General features: G+C 44.5%; 1 protein-coding gene across 2 annotated transcripts in view; it reads left to right on the top strand.

The window, feature by feature from the left end:
- SPOCK1 (SPARC (osteonectin), cwcv and kazal like domains proteoglycan 1) overlaps positions 1 to 22,307 on the top strand; it is a 584,625-nt gene that overhangs the window by 188,059 nt on the left and 374,259 nt on the right. Inside the window, exon 3 of one of the 2 annotated variants that reach the window (XM_061423579.1) lies at positions 5,033 to 5,068. The exons of the other annotated variant lie outside the window; for it this stretch is intronic. Coding sequence (XP_061279563.1) covers positions 5,033 to 5,068 — 36 coding nt within the window. The remainder of the gene's footprint in view (positions 1 to 5,032; positions 5,069 to 22,307) is intronic. 2 annotated transcript variants of the gene reach the window in all.

Here is a 22,307-nt window from a genome sequence, read left to right as displayed (position 1 = left end):
CAGAAGACTGGAATGGGTAGCCTTTCCCTTCTCCAGGGGATTTTCCCAGTCCAGGGATCAAACTCAGGTCTCCCACATTGCAGGTGGATTCTTATCCAGCTGAGCCACAAAGGAAGCCCAAGACTATTGGAGTGGGTAGCCTATCCCTTCTCCAGCAGATCTTCCTGATCCAGGAATTGAATCGGGGGTCTCCTGAATTGCAGGTGGATTCTTACCAACTGAGCTACAAGGGAAGCCTAAAAAATAAATAATCAAAGGCTTTTAAGTAAAGCCAGGGTATAAATCAATAGCCAAGGATTCCACCTGGGGAGAAACAATGGACATGTGACAAATTTGAATGCTAACTATCTTTCATAGAGAATGGGGTGTGCTCTCTGTACCTTTTGTGTGGTATTCCTAATGAATTTTTTAAAATCCCCAAAGCAGCTTTGATTATCTTCAATGTACAGGTGAGGACAGTGAGGCTCAGAAAGAATGTGAGGGGCCAAGTTGGGATATGAACACAGCTTTGTCCCATGGAAGGTTCTGTCTTCTTCCTGGTGTATCACATGTCAGTTTTCAATCAAGCCCAGAGAAGCTGGTTGGGGTTACTCTAGTGCAAAGATGGGAGTGTTGGTGAGGCTAGATTTTGGAGCTCTTTGAACCGGGGAAGTTAGGAATTTCCCAATGTTATATGAGGGAATGATGCTTCCTTGTCCTTTATTTACCAGTGAGCAGTGATGGGAGGGGGTGCCTCGCTAAGTGAAGTAAGCCCAGTAGGGGAATGAGGTGGGTGCTGCTTGTTAGGAGCAGAGAGGCCCTTCCAGGCCTCCTGATGGTAGGCTTAGGATCAAAAGAATCAAGCCCCAGGGTGGAGAAGCCTGAGGGGTAGGGCTCCGAGCCTGAAGCCAGACCAAACTGAGAAGATGTGGGGACCAGGAGTCCCCGCTGAGAGAGAGGCTGGGTGTCTGCAGTTGGGGGGTGGGGGGGCAGGATCCATCTGAAAGGATAGGCAGCCAGCTCTGCATCTCCGGTGAGGTGCTTCTGTCAGTTCTCTTCCTGCTCCCTTCCATGGGAAGCATCTCTCCACCCCCACATCTCCCCCCGCTGAGTCCTGCAGTAAACAACTCAAGAGAGCAAGGAGAACCGTTCCTTTCCCTGTCTTGCCCAAACATAGCCCCTCAGTGCAGGGAACTGAGGCACCTGTGGGGGCAGCCAGTAGGGCAGAGTGGGCTGCTGGCCAAGGAGTGGACTGCAGCTTGGATAGACTCGAACCCTTCTTTCCCAGAGCCTTAGTATGTATGCAGGGTGGCAGTTTGTTCTGGGAGTTCAGAGGAAGGAATGGAGTCAGGTTCCTTTTGAGGGGTTGGAGCTGGGGCCATTGGTGACCATCGCATTGGTTGGGTGGCCCAGACACCCAGCCTTCTCTCCAGTTATTCTGGAACCAGTGCTTGCAGCAGGCGAAGCACCTTCTGCAGCGAGATGAGAGGCTGGGCTCTGCCCTTTCTCTCTTCTGCCTCATCCTCCGGCAAAGCCTGCCTCTTGGGTATGGCCACACCTCATCCCTGCTTCCAGCTGGAGGAGGGAGTGTCTTGCAATGCGCTGAGTGGACTTGTTTATTAGGGACTGGTTGATGTGTTACCTCTTCAATTTCAACAAAGCATTATGTTTTATACTTAGTAAAACTCACACATTCCTACTGGGTTCTTAGCAGAGACTCTAATGGTGGGGAGTTTAGGTGCTTTGGGGAACAGATGGAAGGGACACATTTTGGTTCAGGATTCCTAGGCCCCGTAGGGCTTCCCAAGTGGCTCAGATGGTAAAGAATCTGCCTGCAGTGCGGGAGTCCCAGGTTCGATCCCTAAGTAGGGAAGATTCCCTGGAGAAGGAAATGGCTACCCACTCCCGTATTCTTGCCTGGAGAATCCCATGGACTGAGGAGCCTGATGGACTACAGTCCTTGGGGTCACAAAGAGTCGGGCACGACTGAGCGACTAACACCTAGGCCCTGCCCTCTGTGACCCCACGTAGCTGGACCATGTTCCCCTGCTGGTCCAGCCTCTCTCTAATCCAGGATGCTTCAGGGGAGGACATTCACACAGGTCCTCAGGATTGGAACTTAAGCCAGCTGATGGTGGAAACACAGGCCTGGCCCGGCCCAGGAGTCACCATTGTGTGCGTGGCTCCAGTTGTATGGATCGTCTCATAAGTGGGCATTTCCTTTGCAGAGTATTTGCTCCTCAGTGAGGTTCTCCTACCACAGTGGGACCTTCTGTTGGTGGAATATTTATCAGATGGGGATGGTGAAAGAGAGCATGGGGTGAGAGTTTGGAGCTAAGAAAGTGTTTGTTCTCAGATCCTCAAGACTGGAGCCCCAGTGGGCCTCTGTGTTGCCTCCTGGCTGCCAGACCAGGGGACTCGCTGGGACGGGTTCAACTTCCCAACCCAAACCACCCTAGGCTCCCGGTAGCTGTGGGCTCCTGTGCTGGCGCTTCTTGGCATGGTCTACATTACAACTTAGTTTCTGAATTTGGATTAGGAAAAAAAATAACAACAATAAACCTTGCACCTTCCACTGGTATGGTGACAAAGGGCCCTGAATGTTGATGCCTTGGTTTTCCCAAGGCAGTCAGCAATTTTCTGCTTTATTCTCAAAGCCTCCTGGAGGAAAGACTCATTGCTTGAAGGATGCTACTCTCATTTGAGTGCTTCTTGGATGAAACTGCGGGGATCTGTGATTCTCTGAGGTCACGAGCCAGGTCAGGGCAGAGCTGAGGCCAAACCTGGTGTCTGGAACCTGCAGTGTTCCTTTTCTCGTCACCTCTCAACTCTGACAGAAGGCCGTCCTGAGCCTGGAGGTGGAACACTCTCAGTGCTGTCTTGCTCTTGGCGATTTAAGGGAGCTGAGTTTGAATATGGAGCCACATCTGAGGGGGTTTCCAGGCAGTTTTTGCAGAGAGATGTGTCTCTGATCCCTTTGAAAAGGAAGTACCCTAAAGAAATGACATATTAATGCAGCGACATGACAAGTGATGAAACAGTTTCCACACTTCCAAATACCTGAGTACCTGCTTCTTCCAGCTTGGATGTAGAAATGGAAGACTAACTTTTGTCAGACAGTAACACCTAATTAATTCAGATGAGCTGGTAAATGAGGGCGCACACATACCCTGGGATCCTACATAACTGCTCAGATGATGCAGTATAATACTTAATGACATGTGGAAAAGTTCATGCTTTAGTAAGTATAAAAAGCAGGCTACAAAAGAGTAGGTACAGAATTATCTTATTTTCTTGTAATGTAAAAAAAGTGTAGATGGAAACCGATGTTTCTGTCACATCAGGCCTCAGATGTGAATGGTGGCTTTTCCCAGAGTTCACTTTGCAGGTGATGGTTGTTTTTTATTTCTGTATGTTGTTTTTTTTTTTAGTATACATGTGATAGTTCTCAAATAAGAGGGGAAAAAAAGCAATAAAAATAGTGTGTCTATAAAGATTAGGCTTGAGAAAAGAAGGGAGTTGATACTTGGAACGTAAAAGTTTGTTGGACAAATGACTTATATTTACCGATGAAAAAGCTGAGTGTCAGCAAAGGGGGAGTAACCTCATCTGTTCTACAGGCTTGTTGAAATTATCAAATGAGAATGTCTCTGAAGAATCTAAGACATTCATATTATTTAATATTTTCCAGGTGCTTTTAATAGATAGGATCAAAAGCCAGTCATTAGCATGGAGCTCAGGAATAGACATCGATTTGGCCTATCTTCTTTTTCCAGCCCCTCCCCAAATAATCTAAGTGTTAGTCACGGAGTCGTGTCTGACTCTTTTGGACCCTGTGGACTGTAGCCCACCAGGCTCCTCTGTCCATGGACTTCTCCAGGCAAGAATTCTGGGATGGGTAGCCATTTCCTTCTCTAGGGGATCTTCCCGACCCTGAGATTGATCCTGGGTCTCTCACAATGCAGGCAGATTCTTTACCATTGGAGCCACCAGGGAAGCCCAAATAATCTAAGGCAGTGTCTAATACATAGTAAGTGCATAGAAAAGAGTCAGCCATCATTTTCTGAAATCAGGGTTTTACCTCTGATTACGGTAAAACCGTGATGTTCTGCAGCAAGTGGGAAAAAGAAATGACCTTGAATTTGTGCCTTTGGATTCGTTATGTTTGTTAAACCAACACCAGAAGCTCTGTTATGGCCTGAGAGATTAGTATCCACTTTGAAACATATGCTGTTTAAAAGGAAAACAGCAGAAGTTTCTAGACCAGCCTGTAGGAGATTTGTTCTTGAATGAGCAGGGGGCTTGCCCCGAGGCCTGTCCTCTCAAGGAATGCCTCTGGGAACAGAGTGGTCCTTCTGTTATCTTCTGTTGTTCAGTTACTAAGTCTCATCTGATTCTTTGAGACCCATGGATGGCAGTGAGCCAGGCTCCTCTGTCCTTCACTATAACCTGGAGTGTGCTCAAACTCGTGTCCATTGAGTTGGTGGTGCCATCCAACCATCTCGTCTTCTGTTGTCCCCTTCTCCTCCTGCCCTCTGTCTTTCCCAGCATCAGGGTCGTTTCCATTGAGTCAACTCTTCACATCAGGTGGCCAAAGTATTGGAGCTTCAGCATTAGTCCTTTTAATGGATATTCAGAGTTGATTTCCTTTAGGACTGACTGGTTGGATCTCCTTGCGGTCCCTTGTACTAATAAGTGCCAAATTGATTTTAACACCATGTCTTACGTGCATCTGGGGGAGGCAGCCCTTTCTCATGTTCAGCCTCATAGCCTCTCATTTCCTGGTTGCTTTTGCAGTATTTCATGGACATTATTCAGTAGAAAATAGCCAGTAATGTTTGTTAAATTATTAATTCATTAATAAACCCATTAAACTCTTGCTGCTTTGCAGTGATTCATGATGGGGGCTCCTCCTCCACTGGCTCTGTCATTCCCAGGCATGGATTCCCCTGCCATGGAGTGGAGCAGGGTAGGGCTGGGGGAGATGCTGATGAATTGTTGCATGACAGAGCTTTACAGTAGATATTTTGTGCAAATTCTTCTTTTATCACAGGAAGAAAGCTCCACGGAGAAGGCCACCTCATCAAATGTATGTTACTGTTTTGATGATTAATGATTCCCGTGTGTTGATCCACCCTATTTTCTTCAAAACAATTATTTCAACTGTAGTCTCCCCTGGGGAATTGCTTCTTATAGTTAATAAATCAGTCGACAATATAAAATTCTTAAGTGAAAATGACACTGGTGTGATTCCACCTGGGTGCCGTTAAAAAATTATGCCATGGTATTTATAATTGCAGCGAGGTTGGCTTTTTTCATGAGTTGGAAAAAAAAAAAAAGACTTAGTGTCAGCCACTTAAATGGAAGGGATGGAGGCTAATATTTGTAGAGCCCTCTTGTGCTAGGAGCTATGAAGCACTTGGTAAACATTTTCTCCTTTAATCCTTATAAGAATTGTTTTAAGGAAGTTAGTATTATCTCCCTGTAGAGAAGTGACACAGAGAGGGTCAGTCACTTGCTTGAGGCACCCGGCTACAAGTGGCACACAGCCTGAATTTGAACCAAGGGCCCTGTATCCAGTTAGGTTTTTGTGCCTCTGGGGTTATTGTGCAAAGAGGCAGGCATTTTCATATGAGGGTTCCTTGATGACAAGATGAACGACTTCTCTGTGTACAGGGGACATTGAATAACAGCTGTTTGCAGAGTGCCTGCACTGTGTTGGCCCCATTAGTGACAGCTGGACCTGCGAATGGTAGGGGAGCCCAGTGTCCGACTCCCTACTGTGGGACAGCTTTAACACCATGTGCTTTACCTGAGTTTTCTTATTCAATCTGTGTGATAATCCTTTGTGATAACTGTCTTGAGGACACACATATTTGAAGTGGCAGAACCAAGATTTGGACTCAGAAGGGAATGGCAACCCACTCCAGTATTCTTACCTGGAGAATCCAATGGTCAGAGGAGCCTGTAGGCTACAGTCCATGGAGTCTCAAAGAGTTCGACACGACTGAGCGACTAACACTGGAGCTTCTTATGAACAGATAATTACGGTTCGTGGGAATCATGCCATAACATGGTCAACACAAGGAGAAGATCAGTGTATTTAGTAAACACGTATGGTGTGTCTTTTGCTTGTGCCAGGAATAAAGGGAGCAAGTATACTTGGGAAAAGTAATAGCATTGGCTGAGAAGGGTGGGGAAGGCTTCTGGAGAAGGAGCTATCTGATTTGTTTTGTTGGAGGGAGCTGGAGGAGAAGTGGCTGATGAGGTCAGAGTCCTCAAGACAAGTCTGGGGCCACCAGGAGAAGACCACAGAGTGGGTATATGGTCCCTGTTATCTGAGGAGGAATTCTGATAACTCTCTGCCACCCTTTCTCATGGCTCACACCATCCTCCTGTGGGTTCCTTGCTTCCCCTCCTCCTGCCAGGAACATGGTTGGAAAGCCATCTCCATGAGGAGTCTGACTGAGGCCCAGAAGACAGACAGATGGCAGTGGGATAGATGATCCTTCACTTCTCCCTGAAGATCAGTCTCCTTTTAGGTGATATTTTTCCCCACAATAGAATTGCACCCCCACCTTTTGGCGTTCCAATAGAAAAGTAATTCCTACTTATTACAAAAGAATCAGACTCGCCAGAGAAATACAAGGAAGTTAAAAAACCATCATCTCACCACCTGGAGATAACCGTAATCAAAATTTCATGTATATTTAGGTTTTTTAAATGCATTTTTCCAGTGATTAAGTGAACTTGCCTCTCACTGTTTTTCCCAAAGTATAATACTGTTTCATAATCTTCTTTTTCTCTTAACCTTGGAGTCACTAAGTCATCTTTATATGTCTATACATTCAGGTATGTGTATCATTGTTTCTGCTGAGTGCTCCCTTGAATGGATGTGTAATGGATTCTTCTGAAGATGGTGTATCAGTCAGGGTCCAGATAGGAAAAAAGGAATCACATATGGTATTCTCAGTGGAGAAAACCAAATATAGAATGTTGATTACATGGGAGCTGAAAGCGTTGAGAAGAGCAGAAAGTTGTTCCACTCCTGGGCTAGGAGACACGTGGGAGGAGGTGGCAGAGCCAGAGGTCAGCAGCCAGGACCATGGCGAGGGTGGCCTGCCTGAGCTGGGACCACAGCAGGTTGGGTCGTGGCAGAGACAGAGTGACTGTTGTGGTGTCACTGGGAGCAGGGGAAGATGGGGGGAAACACCTCAGCTTCTCCCATTCCCTGCCCTCCAGCATCCCACCTGTACCTCTCGTTGGACAAATAGCCTTGCTGCAATAGAGGTCAGAGGAGTGGAGGAATGTCTGCCCGGGATACAGAGCAGAGGAAGAGCAAGGAATTGTTCTGAGATCAAACGGGCCAGTGACTGGCATGGATGGGAATTGGGCAACTTGGTCCAAAGGCTTTTTTTATGAGTCTGAAAAAACTTGGTAGAGTCAATCGAGTGCTGTCTTTTTAGCACTTTTGTATGCCCTGCACTGGCAGAAGTCCAGCTGGGAATACAAAGAACTCTAGGCCATTACCCTGCTCAGTAGCAAAGTTGAGCAGGGGGTGTAATAAGAATTGCTAACAGTTGAGCATTTACTAACCACCAGGCACTGTGCTCAGCACTTTACGTATATTATCATTTTAATCTTCGTGGCTCGTAGAACAGCATTCCATTTCTTCTTAACACTGATCTCATTCTATCATTACGTAAATGCAGACCTTGTTTAGTGCAGGACGTGTTCCTGGAGAAGAACGTGATCACTGAGTCAGCACTAGGCAAGGCCGCCGTACGCAAGGCCTGTGGCGCTGTGTTCTAGGCTTCAGCCGCCTGCCGTCACCCCTCAGGTCAGGCTCCCCAGGGTCGTGCCAGGTGCCCATCTGCTCTCACTCTGCTCCCCATTCCTGGCAGCTGTGGGCTGGTCCGCCCAGGCTGCAGTGGCTGTTATGACGCCTCCCTTAGTGTCCAGTCCTGAAGGGTCTGCTCCTCTTCACTCCTTGTTTTTTGTCGCTTTCCTCTGTCAGCATTGCATTTTAGTGCCATATGCCAGACTCTTCCTTTGCTACATATCTTTCCCCAACCATTATGGGTGTCACCCACAAGGAATAAAAATTGAACACAAACTCTGTGATGGTGGAAAAAGAGGCCCCAGCAGAGGAAACACACTGCAAAGTAGAATCAACTCAGGATCGTGTGGTGGGGCATGTGCTGGCTGAGAGGCTTAGCTGTCCAGTGAGCTGTTCATGTTTCCTCCTGCCTGGAGCGTGAGAAGCTCTTGGAGAAATAAAAAAAACACAGATGCATATTAAAATTGTACCGATGTGTCTGGTGTGTATGTATGCTTGGGGTTGTTAGGGAAAGATTTCAGGGGCAGGGGTTAAGCAGATGGACATTAACAAACGCCTGCGTCCCTCCTTTCTCTGTGCCTCATGATAAGGACCACACCTTTGTGTCTGTGATTGCTTGTGATTTTATGTCTCATGGCTAGTGCACTGCTTTAGAAAAGCAGCAAATACACACACACACACACTTGGGTCTGAATGTATAAATTGCCGTATATACTATCCCCATCTTATAGCAAAAAAAAAAAAAAAAAATGAGTCTTGCTTATCAAAGCAGTTGGGTAAACATCCACTGAGCGATAGATTTGGATACAAGCAGGGGGTCTGTCTTGACCCCTGAGTGGTCCTGCTCGAGGATCTGTGTGTGCACAGTGCGTTCTGAGACCACTGGATTTTCCAAAGAGAAACAAAATGCAGAGATCCACAGTAGTGGCAGCCTGGGGCAGATCCAGGTTTTGTGGGGTCTGACATTTATATGGGGGGTCCTCTGTAGGAAAAATAGCACAGAATTATATATATGTACAAATTTAAGAATAAAATGATTTGTTGTTTAGGCTGAGAAAATAAATCATCACAAATTTACAAATTCTAGAAAGCCTAGATGACCTAGCCCAGAAAATAGCAGATTTATATTGTCAGTTAACTGCCTGACACGCCTCTATAATAAATTTTCCCTGCATGTTTTTTTTTGCATGCCCTTTGGTTGTCTCTTTTTATGACATTAATTTTGTAATATTTTCTACGGAGAGATTAGAAGGATAATTCAGGCTTTCCTCTGGCATGGCTGGTGAAATTTGTTTTTTATTTTTGATGATTGGATGTGCCAAGCACACGACTTCTCCTGCAGATCTCTTCAGCCCACTGTTCATCATGTTGTACCCCTGAAGCACAGGGCTTCTAATTAATTTGATGTCATGTGACTCCCGCCAAGAAAAAGAGGAATTAAACTTGAGCATCATAATTGTGTGTGTCATATTATCCAGGCTCCCTTCTGTTGGGAGAGAGCTTCCATTTTGAATAGACCTTAACAAGCTCTGTCATATGCATCTGATTTCTTACTGGAGGACTGTGCCATCCTGGGTTCTGTCTCTGTAAGTTTCAGACCTTGTTTCTTCTCCACTCACATACTTCTGGTAGGACCTGTTCCTATATGGGTGTGACTTCCGACCCTGTTCTTGTGTGTCACCATGACAGGGGGTGAATGGCGTCATTCCTATAAACCATTCCTATACTGTGATGGCTAGTGATAATTTTGCCTTTCCATAGAAGTGCCCACAAACTACACAATCCATACCACTGAATTTTCCCTGCATGTATTTCCACCCAGTTCTTCTTGGCTGGATTCTGGTGGTAACTGGAGCCAGGTGGGGTGTGACAGTGATGTGGAAGGAGACAGGGATCTTAACTGATGGTTAAAACATTATACTTTGGCACATCTTGTACAAAATGTGTATCCATGTGAGCACATTTGCTAGGCCCTTCTCAAGGTCTTGGAAGGAGTCGGTGCTAGGAGGGGCCGAGTCTTATTGTCTTCACTGCGTGCCTGCCTTTAGCCAGGGGGGAACTCTGGGTCCCTGGGGCTGCCTTGACTGTAGAGGTTTCCGTGGAGGAACTTGATGTGATCTGGGATGAAGGTGATGGGACTGGGAGCGGCCTCAGGGGAGGAGCCATGTTTCATAGCAAAGGTCATAATTAGGGAGTCAGTAAGGAGTGCAGACAGTGAGGTGGAGTGAAATAGATGTTGGGAACTGCCAGCCTGAAGTCTGCATGATGCTGATCAGTGTCTCTGGAGCTGCCGACCTTCACTAAGTACTTCCTGTGTCCAGGTTCTATACTAGAGCCCACTCAGCCCCATCTCAGAGAGTCCCTCAGTCCAATTGTGGCCTCCAGAGAGCTGTGCTGAGGTTCCAAACTCTGGTATCTATGAGTGCCCTGATTTAGAAAAGGGCCTTTGCAGACACAATCAAGTTAAGGTGAGGTGATTAGAGTGGACTCAGTCCACTGGTGTCCTCATAAGAAGACAGACTCACACGAGGGAGAAGCTGTGTGATGACAGGGGCAGAGGATGAAGCGCCGTACCTGGGAGCTGAGGAGTGCCAGGGACTGTTGGCAACCACCAGGAGAAGCAAGGAAGGATCCTCCCCGCAGGTTTCAGGGGCAGTGCAGCCCTGCCAGCACCTCGACTTTGGATTTCTATTATTTCTCTTGTTTTTAAACCCCCCACTTTGTGATGCTGTGTTACAGCAACCCTGTAAAGCGATGCAGTCCCCATCGACCATATGAGGAAAACAAAACCGTAGGCCCCACTGGCAGCTGGGGAATCTGAGGCACAGAAAGGTGAAGTCAGTGTTGGGGGGCACACAGTTGGTCACAGTGTCATCTGGTCAGCTATCTCCCCTCTGCTCTGGGAGAGGCTGTCCTGTGGGTATTCCTGCAATGAGTGGATTGCCGACCCAGAAAAGGGAGTGGATTTTGCTCCTCTTCAGACCAGGACTTGCTGCCCACTCCACCATCAGGATGGGAGCTGCTCCCTGGTCAGCCCTCCTGGCTCCCAGTGGCACAGACCCCACCACAGTGCCTCTTTCGCGGGGGAGGAGGGGATTCAACTTCCTGCCACTGCAAAAATCCTATTCCTGACTGTTCCATATATTCTGCAGTTTCTGTCCCCAGCCCTGCACAGCTTCACTTGTATCTCCTCACTGGACACGCTTGAAACTGCAGAACTTGGCAAATCAGGTGCCTTCCTTTTGAGAGCCCCTGGAAGGCGAGGGAGGCCAGAGTGTTGGGAAGCCTGGGAGGAAGTGTGCTGCAACGGAGCTTGTGGACAACTGTTAACAAGGGTTTATAGGCAAACCTGCTGTGTGTCAGGGCCCGCGTGGGGGCAGAGGCAAATACAACATTGTTCCTCTTCTGCTTTCAGTGTTACGTGTGCAATTCATGCCATAGAACACCAAAATCTATTTTCCTGTGGGTGAGATATTTCAATAACCTTTTATTATTAATATCAGCAATGCTGTCTTTCCTGTTTTCAGTTGGTAAAGACTTTTTAATGTTTCACCATTTATTTATTTTTGTTCTCCTTATTTGAGGCTTGTTTGCTGATTCAGTATTTTCAACCACATGTGTTTAGTGAGCATCTACCTTGTACCAGCCCTGTACCTGTTCAAAGCGATGAAAATAAGGTGCTGAAAGTGACTGTAACTCTCCTAGTCTTAGAACCTCCGTTTTTATTCACCGAGATGGAGTGACAGGGTGGGAAAGGAGATGTACTGTTGAGTTTCTTAACCCTGAATCTTGAACTTCTAATGACTGTGAACATTCATGGGCACTTTCGAGTGTGTTCCAAACCCCTGAAATTATCTGTAATGTATGTGTGTGGATATATGCTTTTTAGAGAGAGAACTTATCATTTAAATAGACTTTCAATGGGATCTAAAGCAAATTTAAAGGAACCCCAAGGTTAACTCCTTTTGTAAAAACGAGTCTTCTACAGTATGCATGCCTTCCCACAATTTACTTGTTCAAAACGATTTAAAATCTAACTTGACTTTTGTCTTTGCCTTTACATTCTGATTCTAAAAAGTCTGTGAAGGAGGGCTAGCCTGAATTTCTGTTGGTCTGTTTATAGATCCTGCAGTATTATTCAGTAGTAAGTTCAGATCATTTATGAGATGCCTGTTCAAGAGCCAATTCCATTTTATAACAGTTGGAAGCATATTGTTTTAGAAACGTCACGACCCTCGGCCTTACAGGTCGCCTGGACTTGCTTGTGGATGTCAGTCACTGTACTCATAGCCCTTGCCATCCTCCCAGCACTTAAATTATTCACCTGTGACTCTGAAACAGTACTCTTTAGGGAAAATTTGTGAACCTGGACCTGTCAAGATATACATTTGAAATCATACTGATTTCTTTCGTTGTCTAGATTGTCTCTACTTATATACAGGAGGTTGTGTAAGCGTAGAGTTGTCTTGCCAATGTACATTTAGTAGATCATGTGATTCTTTGTCCTTCTATGCCTTGAGTCCTTGCCTAAAATGAGAACACACTTAAAACAATGATGAAACATTTAATAAGTGTATTTGCTGATAGGGCTCCTAATGGTCTGAACCAGACTTCATACCCAGCAAAAGGAGATGAGGAGATAATGCATTTTATTGTTATGGAACAGACCAGGGGAACTGATGGTGGAGGAAGGAGGCGGTTCATGTGGGGCTTTCCCTGTTTGTCAAGGAGCTCTGGGGTTGGCAGAGAATAACTGCCTGGAAGCCTGCCTAGTATGCCCTCTTGTGGTGGCCCCAGGTACACATAGTAGGATTGTCAGGAATGCTTCTTAATTGGTAAATTGCTTTTCTAGGCAAGAATACTGGAGTGGGTTGCCATGCCCTGCTCCAGGGGATCTTCCCAACCCAGGGATCAAACCAGGTCTCCTGCATTGCAGGTGGATTCTTTACTGTGTGAGCCACCAGGGAAGCCCAAATTGCTTTGAGTAATAGCAGTTACTAACTGATCAGTGATAGTCGTGGGCAGCTTTAGGGATCTGGTCTCTGATCAGGCATCCAACAGCAGATACTGATAGTGTGAATAGAATATAACCATCGTCCTTTGCTAGGGAGGGAGTGAATTCTGGTGTAGACCCTGGACACCCCTGGTAGGGTTTGCAAGGCAATGAGTCAGAGGAGGCTAGGATAAAGAGACCCAGGGAAACTGGGAGTTTCCTGAGGATATGTCTATTTCTTTCCTGTTTGGCCAAGGATGAGCCTTTTCCTTTATCGAGACCTCGTTGTAGTCTTAGACCAGAGTCCTAAAGAAGTCTCCTCTCTTTGAGGAGCAAATCCATTGGTTTAGGTGTGCTAGAAGTAACTAGAAGAGGATCAACCCTTCAAAGAAAAGAACTGCACTTGGTAAAACTTTTCTGTGGCTTTTTGCTTGCAGTTCCCTGGTAGTCACTGTAGCATGGGTAGTCAGAGGTCAAGCAGAAAGCTGTGTTGCTACTGAGTTGAGGAGTTGGAGGATGGAGTTCAGAGCTTCCAGAACAGCTGGAAAGGGAGGGAAGATATTTAAGAAAGGAGGGAACTGCAGGAGGAGGAGGAGGAGCACGAACATCATTGTAAACTTTGCCCAGATCATTGATGCCTGAGCTCATGTGGATGGGGGAGACACCAAGGTTCCCAACAAGAGCAGCAGCTTAAAAGTTGAGGAAACTGAGACGTTTAGCTGCTACCCACTGCAGGGAAACTGAATTTGGAGTTTGAGTCTAGCCACATTCACTGCCTGCCAGAACAAAAACATAAATATGTTTTTAAAAAGATAAAATAATTTACTCCCTCTGCAGTGTCTCCTACACAATATCCACTATGCTGTGCTGTGTTATGTTGCTTCAGTCATGTCCGACTCTCTGCCATGTGAGAGGGGGAGAGAGAGCCCACCAGGCTCCTCTGTCCCTGGGATTTCCCCAGGCAAGAATACTGGAGTGGGATGCCATGCCCTTCTCCAGGGGATCTTCTCAACTCCGGGATCAAACCCACATCTCATTATGTCTCCTGCATTGGCAGGTGGGTTCTTTACCACTAGTGCCGCTGGAGAACTCTACAGTATCCACTATGCAATAAAAATTACTAGAGGAAACAGAAATGTATAAGCTATGGCTAAGAGACAAAGCAATTAAACCTCACTCTGAGATGATCCAGGCAGTAGAATTAGGAGATAAGCACTTTAAAGCAACCATTATAAATATGTTCAAAGACTTAAAGGAAAAAGTCTTAGTGAATAACGGATTGAGGAGTCTAAGCAGAGGAATGAAAGCTATTTAAAAATAAAAACTCTAGCATCAGAAAATGTAGTGTCCGAAATAAAAAGTTTATTAGATTGGGTTAAGAGAAGATTGGAAATGGCAGAAGAAAGAGCCACGGAACCTGCAGTTAGGTCAATAAAAAGTTATCCAGTCCGAAAAACAGGAAAAAAAAAAAAAAGATTGGAAAAAAAATGAACAGAGCATCAAGGGACAGTGGGACAATATAAAGCCTAATATATATATAACTGGAATCCAGTTATATATATGGAATCCAGTTATATATATATAAAACTGGAATCTCAGAAAGAGAGAGGAAGAGAGAATGAGGCAGAAAAAATATTTGAAGAAATAAGGGCCTAGCATTTCCTAAAATTGGAGAAAAAATCAACTTAAAGATAAGAGCAAACTCAGCAAACCCAAAGCAGGAAAAATACAAAGAAAGCTGCCTTTAGGCACATTATAGTTAAAGTGTTAAAAACCAAAGAAAGAGAAATCTTGAAAGCAGCCAGAGTGAGGAAAAAGACAGTATATATAGTGAAAATGATACTAAAAAACTGGCTCTTTATTAGAAAGAATGGAGACCAGATGAAAACGAAATAACATTTAAAATAGTAAAAGAACACTAAAAATCCCTATCACTTCTTGAATCTGTATCTAACAAAAATATCCATCAAAAATGAAAGTGCAATATTTTCAGACAAGTAAAAGCAGAAAACTTGTCACCAGCATGACTGCTCTGCAGGGTATACTAAAGGAAGTTATTCAAGCTGAAGGAAAGTGACACTGGATGACAATATGGATCTACAGGAGTAAATTTTATTTATATATGTAGGACTGTTATGTATATATGTATTTTTTTAAGTAAATTTTTTATTTTTAGATAATTTTTAAAATTTTAAAATTTTAAATTTTTTATTATCAAAGTAAATGTGTATATTTTTTATTTTGGCTGTGCTGGGTCTTTGTTCTACCCGGGCTTTCTTGGGTTGCTGCGAGTGGAGGCTCCTCCTCGTAACGGTGCACAGGCTTCTCACTGCAGTGGCTGCTCTTGTTTCAGAGCACGGGTCTCTAGGCCAGGGGGCTTAGTTGCCCTGCAGCAGGTGGGGTCTTCCCAGAGCAGGGATTGAACATGTGTCCCCTGCATTGGCAGTTGGATTCTTAACCACTGGACCACCAGAGAAGTCCCTAGGTATATATTTTTCTTTTTTTGTTTAAAATCTCAACCTATTTAAGACATATAGCTATTAAAACCTAAGTATACCACCATATTTGGTTTATAATGTATGTAGATGATGTGTATAAAATATATTGTATGAACATCAACAATAGTTCATAGGAACAGAATGGAGGAGGGGGAAAATGTGAGACTGGAGTCCAACCATATGCACTATTATTAAATGTAAATAAACATTAATTTAAAAGGTAGAGATTGCCAGACTGAATAGAAAGGGTAGACAGCTAAATGCTATTTACAAGAGGCCCACTTTAAATATGGAAGGATGGATAGGTTGAAAGTAAGAGCATGGAGAAAAGCATGTCATGAAAAAAATAAGCTTCCTTATTGTAACCAGAAATCGTAACATTGCTTTCTCAGTAATTGGTGGAACAACCAGGCCACCAAATCAGAATACAGATCTGACAAACACTGTCAGCCATCTTCACCTAATATAGATTTTTATAGAATACTCTAGCCAACAGAGGGGTATCTTAAACTTTTCAGATGTGTGTGGAATGTTTGCTGAGGAAGACCATCCTGTGTCATAAAATAGATTTCAAAGAATTGAAATCTTAGAGTTCTCTGACCACAATGGGCTTGAATTAGAAATAAATATCAACCAAATCCCAAGTGAGTAGAGACTACATCATGCTGTGTACGGTCCCCACAGACCCCCATTCAGTGTCTACAACAGGACCCCCTGTTCTTAGGGTTGGGTATGGCCAGCCCACCACAGTGAGAGGGGAAGATGCTGACATTCAGCAGGTCCTTACTGCACACATGACTGTGTTAAAAGTGCTTCAAATGCACTAATTCATGTAATCCTCACACAGTTAACCCTGTTGGAGAGCTGAGACTGAAGTGACTTGCCCAAAGTTTCATAGTCAGTGGATGGGGAAGCTGATGATGCGGCTGGGTCTGTCCGACTCGAGGCCCTTCCCTGGACCACATTAAAGTATGATCTCTCAATCACACTTGTATACTTGCATTTCCTTTCCTGATGAAATTTTTAGAACTGTGGTCTTTTCTGATGTAAATTTGTCCATTGTCTACCCTTACAGCTTATCGCCATACTTTTTCTATTTCATATAATTATTCTGTTTTTGTTGAAATTAAGTGTGCACAGAGGTCATCCTTTTGCACCTCAATTGAAGGTACCTACTAACCTCCCTAGATGTAGGTGAGGTAACCTTTGACATGTATGTGTAGGTGAGTACGCACATGTATATGTGTGAGTGTATATGCACCCACACACTTGGTATACATACGTATACAATATATATCATTCAAATAATACATGCAGGTTATGTATATGTGTGTGTATGTGTATAGTTTCTTCTGTCTTTTCTTGAGGTTCACTCAAACTAAAATTCTGTAAGCAAATGTATTACAGTTGACTGGGGTAGCTGTGCCACTTACCGTTTTGGTGGAGGGCCCAGGAAGCCTGCTGTGCAGGTCTGTGCCCTTCCATCTGTGTGCTTCATCAGATCCCAGGTCCCCAATTCCTGCCATCTGAGCTTGTGTTGAGATTCTTTGTGGTGCTGAGTGCACCTTTGAACCTGTCTGCCTGGGATGATGAATTGTCCTAGCAGAGTGTCAGGACACCTCCAGCAGCCCTTTCAGAGGAGAGCCCTAAACTGGGATTTATCTGTACTTGTCACAGATGAGTGCTATTTACTTACGAGGCCTGCATTAGTGTCAGGCCAGTAGGAAAGCCTTTCCATCTACTGATTCACCGGACTGCACTTGTCAAACACTAATGTCCATAGGCAGAACCCGGAGCACAATTTCACAGCCTGGATGCTCCTTAGTTCGTATTCAGTCAGCCATTTCCCCCCTTCATAGCTGCCCATCATAGCGTCTCTATTGTCTGGACACCCTTCCTGGGTGCTCTGCTCATAACTCTCATAGCTACAGATTATGTTCTTTAACTCAGCTCCACCTGCCTGAGTGTCTACCTGCGTGACTTGGGACACGAGAGGAGTCATATTGCTTTTCTTTGCTTTAGTTTTCTCAGCTTAACAGGAACACAAATAAAACCCGTCTTACGAAGTTGTTGACCAGACTCAATAAGGTGATGCATGAGGAAAAAGCTTTTTGTAAAATAAAGGGAGACATCACGTGCCTTTATTGTTTTATATTTGATGCAGCTCTGCTGATACCTGATTGAGATTGATCGGCGACCACATTCAACAATGCTTTTTTTCCCCCCAGTAAATAAGGCATTTTCTAAGCATGCTTGGTTAGTGAGGCTGAGTGCACCCCCAACTTCCTAATGCTAGCATTATAAACTGTTTACAGTTGATCTTTATTGGGGGAAAATCATGTAGCTATTTTCAGCAAGTATGCGACTCTCTATTTCTTAGCCTCTGATGCAATTGTAAATTTGTCAAGTATGCAACCTTCTAATTCTTAGCCTCTGATGCAATTGTAAATTTGTCAGAAATGATGCAGTTATATTTTTTAAGTGAAAAATATCTAATATGATTTATTGGTTGGCCTCTGTGGTTAGGCTCCTTGGATTCAGCAGTTATGATGAAATATAGACATAACCATCTCTGTTTCAAGGGGGTCTTAGCTCAGTGCCATCATTAGTGGAGCTTGGAGAAGGAAGGTGGGGAGTAGGGGCAGGTATAAAACTTTGTGCAGGTGATGGCATTAGGGCAACACTAAGACAACTGAGTAGGATTATGTGAAGATAATTCGTTGAATGACATCGATATATGACTGCTAGGGACATAGATGTTTATTGTGGAATATTGGGTAAATATAGAATTGTGTAAAGAATGAAAAAATAATACCTAAATTGCAACCATGCAAGAAAACTCCTGTTATAAATTTATGTATTTATCCAAAGTACTTACTGAGTGCCTCCTGCAGGCTAGGTGTTGGGACACATTAGTAAGCAAGACAGAATTACTGTCCATCACAGCTTCTATCCCAATCGGAATAGAGAAAGATGATAAACAAGTGATAAATACTACAGAGAAAAATAAAGGGAGAGAGTCAGTGCCAGGAGTAGTGACTTGTGGGAGTGGAAAGAGGAATTAAAAAAATAATAATGGTGGAGGAAGGACTTACTTTTAAAGGACAATTGAGCAGTGTTCTTAGGAAAGAGCAAATAAGCCATGTGCATATCTGAAGACAGAGCATTTCAGGTGAGTGGACAGTGAGTGCAACGGTCCTGAGGCAGGAGAGTGCCTGCTCTATTCACGCAACAGTGTGGCTGGAGCAGAGAGGAGAGCTGGAGAGGACCAGTGAGGGCCAAATCCTGCAGTGTGTGGTTGGCCCTGGAATCTTTTCCTTTCTCTGTGTGATGCTGTTCATAGAACCCCCTGCATGGGAATGCCAATTGAAGGCAGAAAACCAATGAAAACTTTCAGGAGTTTAAGATGAGGGAGGTGACACTTCTATTAGTTTCCCTCTGTGTTTTAGGTTGAGCTCATATACGAGGAGGCAGCATGTTGTAATGGAAGCATCACGGTGTTGGAATTGCACAGATTGGGTTCAAATCTTGTATTCTCTGTTATATCCAGCCCTGTGACTTCATTCAACTTCCTTATAGAACTTAGCTGATAGAGTTTTTGAGACTAGTAGGTACTCAGGTCATGCCATTTTGTCTATGTTAAAGAATTTGCTGGCAATTTGCTGAAGATAGAAAGGAATATGTTCTAACATAGTGAACTTCCCATTTTTTTCTCAAATGCTGCTGTTTTATTGAGAGCTGCATAGTTCAGTAAATAAGCCAATAGACACATGTGGCCATTTAAGTCAAAATTGATTGAAATGAAACATTCAATTCCTCAACCCTCCTACTTATATTTCAAGTGTTCATTACCCACACGTGGCTCCTATATGAGCCATGAAGACGATAGAACATTTCCATCATCACTGGAAATTTCACTGGACAGTGCTACTGAAGAACAAGTGCCAAACCCTGACTAACTCTGAGCTCCGAGGCATGTGTGTGGTGAGATAATACTTTCTTTGTGGTGGCATTCAGAACGCTGTCCCTGAACCTCCACAGTCATGGCCACTTGGAAGAGGACCTGGGGTGGGATTTCTAAACCCCGTGGAAGATTCCTGGAATCAGAATTTCTGAGAGTAATGCCCAGAGATCTGCCTCTTAGTCATGTCCTCTGTGATTCCAGTGCAGGGTAAAGCGTGCAATTTGGGGTGCTAAAGGGCACTGTCAGAATTAATTAAGGCATGCTACATATCCTAAGATGCTCTGATGGTGCAAGCCACAGCGCTGCAGAATATTATTACTAATTGCAAATTGCTTTGGTGAATCAGTTCCCTTTCCTCCTGGTCCACTTGAGATTAGACTAATTTGTTGGGTTCTGTTAGTTCCCTGCAGATAGCATTTCATGTATTCTCATAAAAGCTTCCTACGTCTCATTTGTACTTTCAAAATATTCCTGAAATAAATGGTACTTGGTGTTGGTTTATTAGATTTATTAAAAAAAAACAAACCACAATACCCAACAGCCTATAGTGTACATTGAAAAAAATTCCACGAAGCAACCATCAAGTTGAATTACACAATAGTGGCCACAGTTTTCATATAGGAACATGCCAGATGGGCAGTGGCCACAGGGGATTACTAGACCAAGAAGATAAACAAGATTAAAATGGAATTATTTCTCATTCCAAATCAGGATTTTCCACTGTGTGTGCAGCGATGACTCTGGGGGAAATAACCGCCTGCAAAGAGTCTACTGTCATGGTGCCTGTTGTGTGTTTGTGCAGTGATAAATCAGTGGATTTATGGATTTAATTTCCTCTTATTGCTAGCCTCCTTCCTATCTGAAGATACGAATTTAAAAGGTAAGGTGTGTATCTACAGGTAGTAAAATACCGTTTTGATTGTTCTCGCTGGCTGAGTCTTGTATGGAATTAAAATCTCAAGAAAAATCTTGTTAAAGATGGGTCAATTCATTATGTCACAGAGATTCATTTGTTAGAGACAAGCCTGGCTTTGCATTCAGTTCTGCCGCAGAAGAGCTTAGTTCTGATAGCTGTTTGTGCCGCAAGATGATGAGTGACTCAGCTGTTTCAGATCACATCTGCATCCAGGGTAGCTGCCCCAGCATTTTGGTCTGGCTCCCATTCACTTTTTTTTTTTTTTTTTTAAACTATACCAGTGAATGGGGACAGCTTAGTTTTCTCATGACGCCATGCTGCCTTCCTTTTTTGGAAGCTAAGTAGGGGTTTTGGGGGTTCAGCCTAGGCTGGTTCCCACTTAAAATCCTCCTTGGAGGTAGTTCACATGGCTTGGCTTCACCCCATCCAGTCTGGCCACCTCTTGCTTTGAAAAATGTCAATACTCTACATCATACCTTATTCAGAGACCTCTGCTGTGTTAGGACCCTTAGGGTTGCAAGCCAAAAAAACCTGATTTAGATAAGCTTAAGTACAGACCCAGTTATGGTCCACAGAATTTGGAAATCCAGCTGTGGACTTCAGGCAGGGCTGCATCCAGGGCCTGCTCTCACTCTCTCCTCATCTCTCTGCTGCAGTGGCTTTGGTTTGTTGGCTTTATTCTCAGACACACTTTTCTCAGTGACTGGGAAGATGTTCTCTGGCAGTTCCAAGACAACCCTTCCTAATGGAGAATCCTCTCTTTCCTGAATCCATATTCATATCCATGGAGGACTCTTATTAATCTATGGGATCATGTACCCCTTCCTGAGTGGATCCCTGTGGTGTGGCAAGGAAAGAGAACTCACATTGGCCATGCTTGAGTCACGTGGTTCTCTGTGTGGTTAGAGAGTGTGGTCAGCTAGGCCTGAACCAGAAGTCAAAAGTTCTCTTAGAAGAAGAGGGGAGCCCTGTGGGCCAGACAGAAGATGTTTTCTTCACCATGCTGGGTGAGGCATCTTCAGGCCTCCCTCCAGCTTTGGTTTGTGTAGGGATCCTTGCACCTCATTTCACCCATCTCCCAGCTCCATATTTTCTAGCTGATTTGGCTCTGGCCTTGGTCTCTGAGCTATCGGCTTCTCTGGTGACTCAGCTGGTAAAGAATCTGCCTGCAATGCAGGAGATCCCGGTTCAATTCCTGGGTCAGGAAGATCTGCTGGAAAAGGGATAGGCTACTCACTTCTGTATTCTTGGGCTTCCCTGGTGGATCAGCTGGTAAAGAATCCACCTGCAATGTGGGAGACCTGTGTTTGATTCCTGGGTTGGGACGATCCCCTGGAGAAGGGAACAGCTACACATTCCAGTATTTTGGCCTGGAGAATTCCATGGACTGTATAGTCCATGGAGTCATAAAGAGACAGACACTACTGAGCAACTTTCACTTTCACTTCACTTTGGGTCTATGAAGCAGCCACAGAGGCATGAGCTTTGCTTTCCATATTTCACTTCAGTGGAGTGTCCTCCTGGAGTTACCATGGAGACACCATGATATCAGGGCCTATTCTGTAGGATCTTGGAGACCACTGACCGTTAGGTGGGGGTTCAGATCCTGTTTGTGCCCTTCACTGGCGATATGAAGTTAGTTAAATTTTCCCAGCCCATTTTCTTCATCTCCCCAAAGGGATAATAATACTAGATACTTCCTAAGGCTTTTGTGAACATTAAACCAGATTGGGCATGAAGAGAGTACTTAGCCTAATGCTTGGCACATAGTAGATACTCTCAGAGTGGTGGCTTTTCTCCCCCTGGCCTCCAGCTTCCCTCTCCCCATCACTGGCATGGATGCATCTGCTGAGGCAAGGTGGTTGGATCTCCTTTTCTTCCTAAAGTTGTTAGGTAGTTTAAGGAGGTGGCACAGCATGTGGAGAAGTCTGTGGATTCTGGAGCAGGAACTCGTGGCCTGGATCCACACTCTGGCTCTTGCCAGCTGTGTGACCTTAGATTGGCCATTTAACTTCTCTCCGCTAAGTTAGCTCATTTGAAAAGTGAAATAGGGACTTAGGAGGATTATATGAGTGTTTAAAACAATACCAGCACTTAATAAGTGATTAATACATTTT

The sequence above is a fragment of the Bos javanicus genome, chromosome 7 (assembly GCF_032452875.1).
Source record: "Bos javanicus breed banteng chromosome 7, ARS-OSU_banteng_1.0, whole genome shotgun sequence".
Classification (NCBI taxonomy): Eukaryota; Metazoa; Chordata; class Mammalia; order Artiodactyla; family Bovidae; genus Bos; species Bos javanicus.
This window is presented reverse-complemented; position numbering and strand designations above follow the sequence as displayed.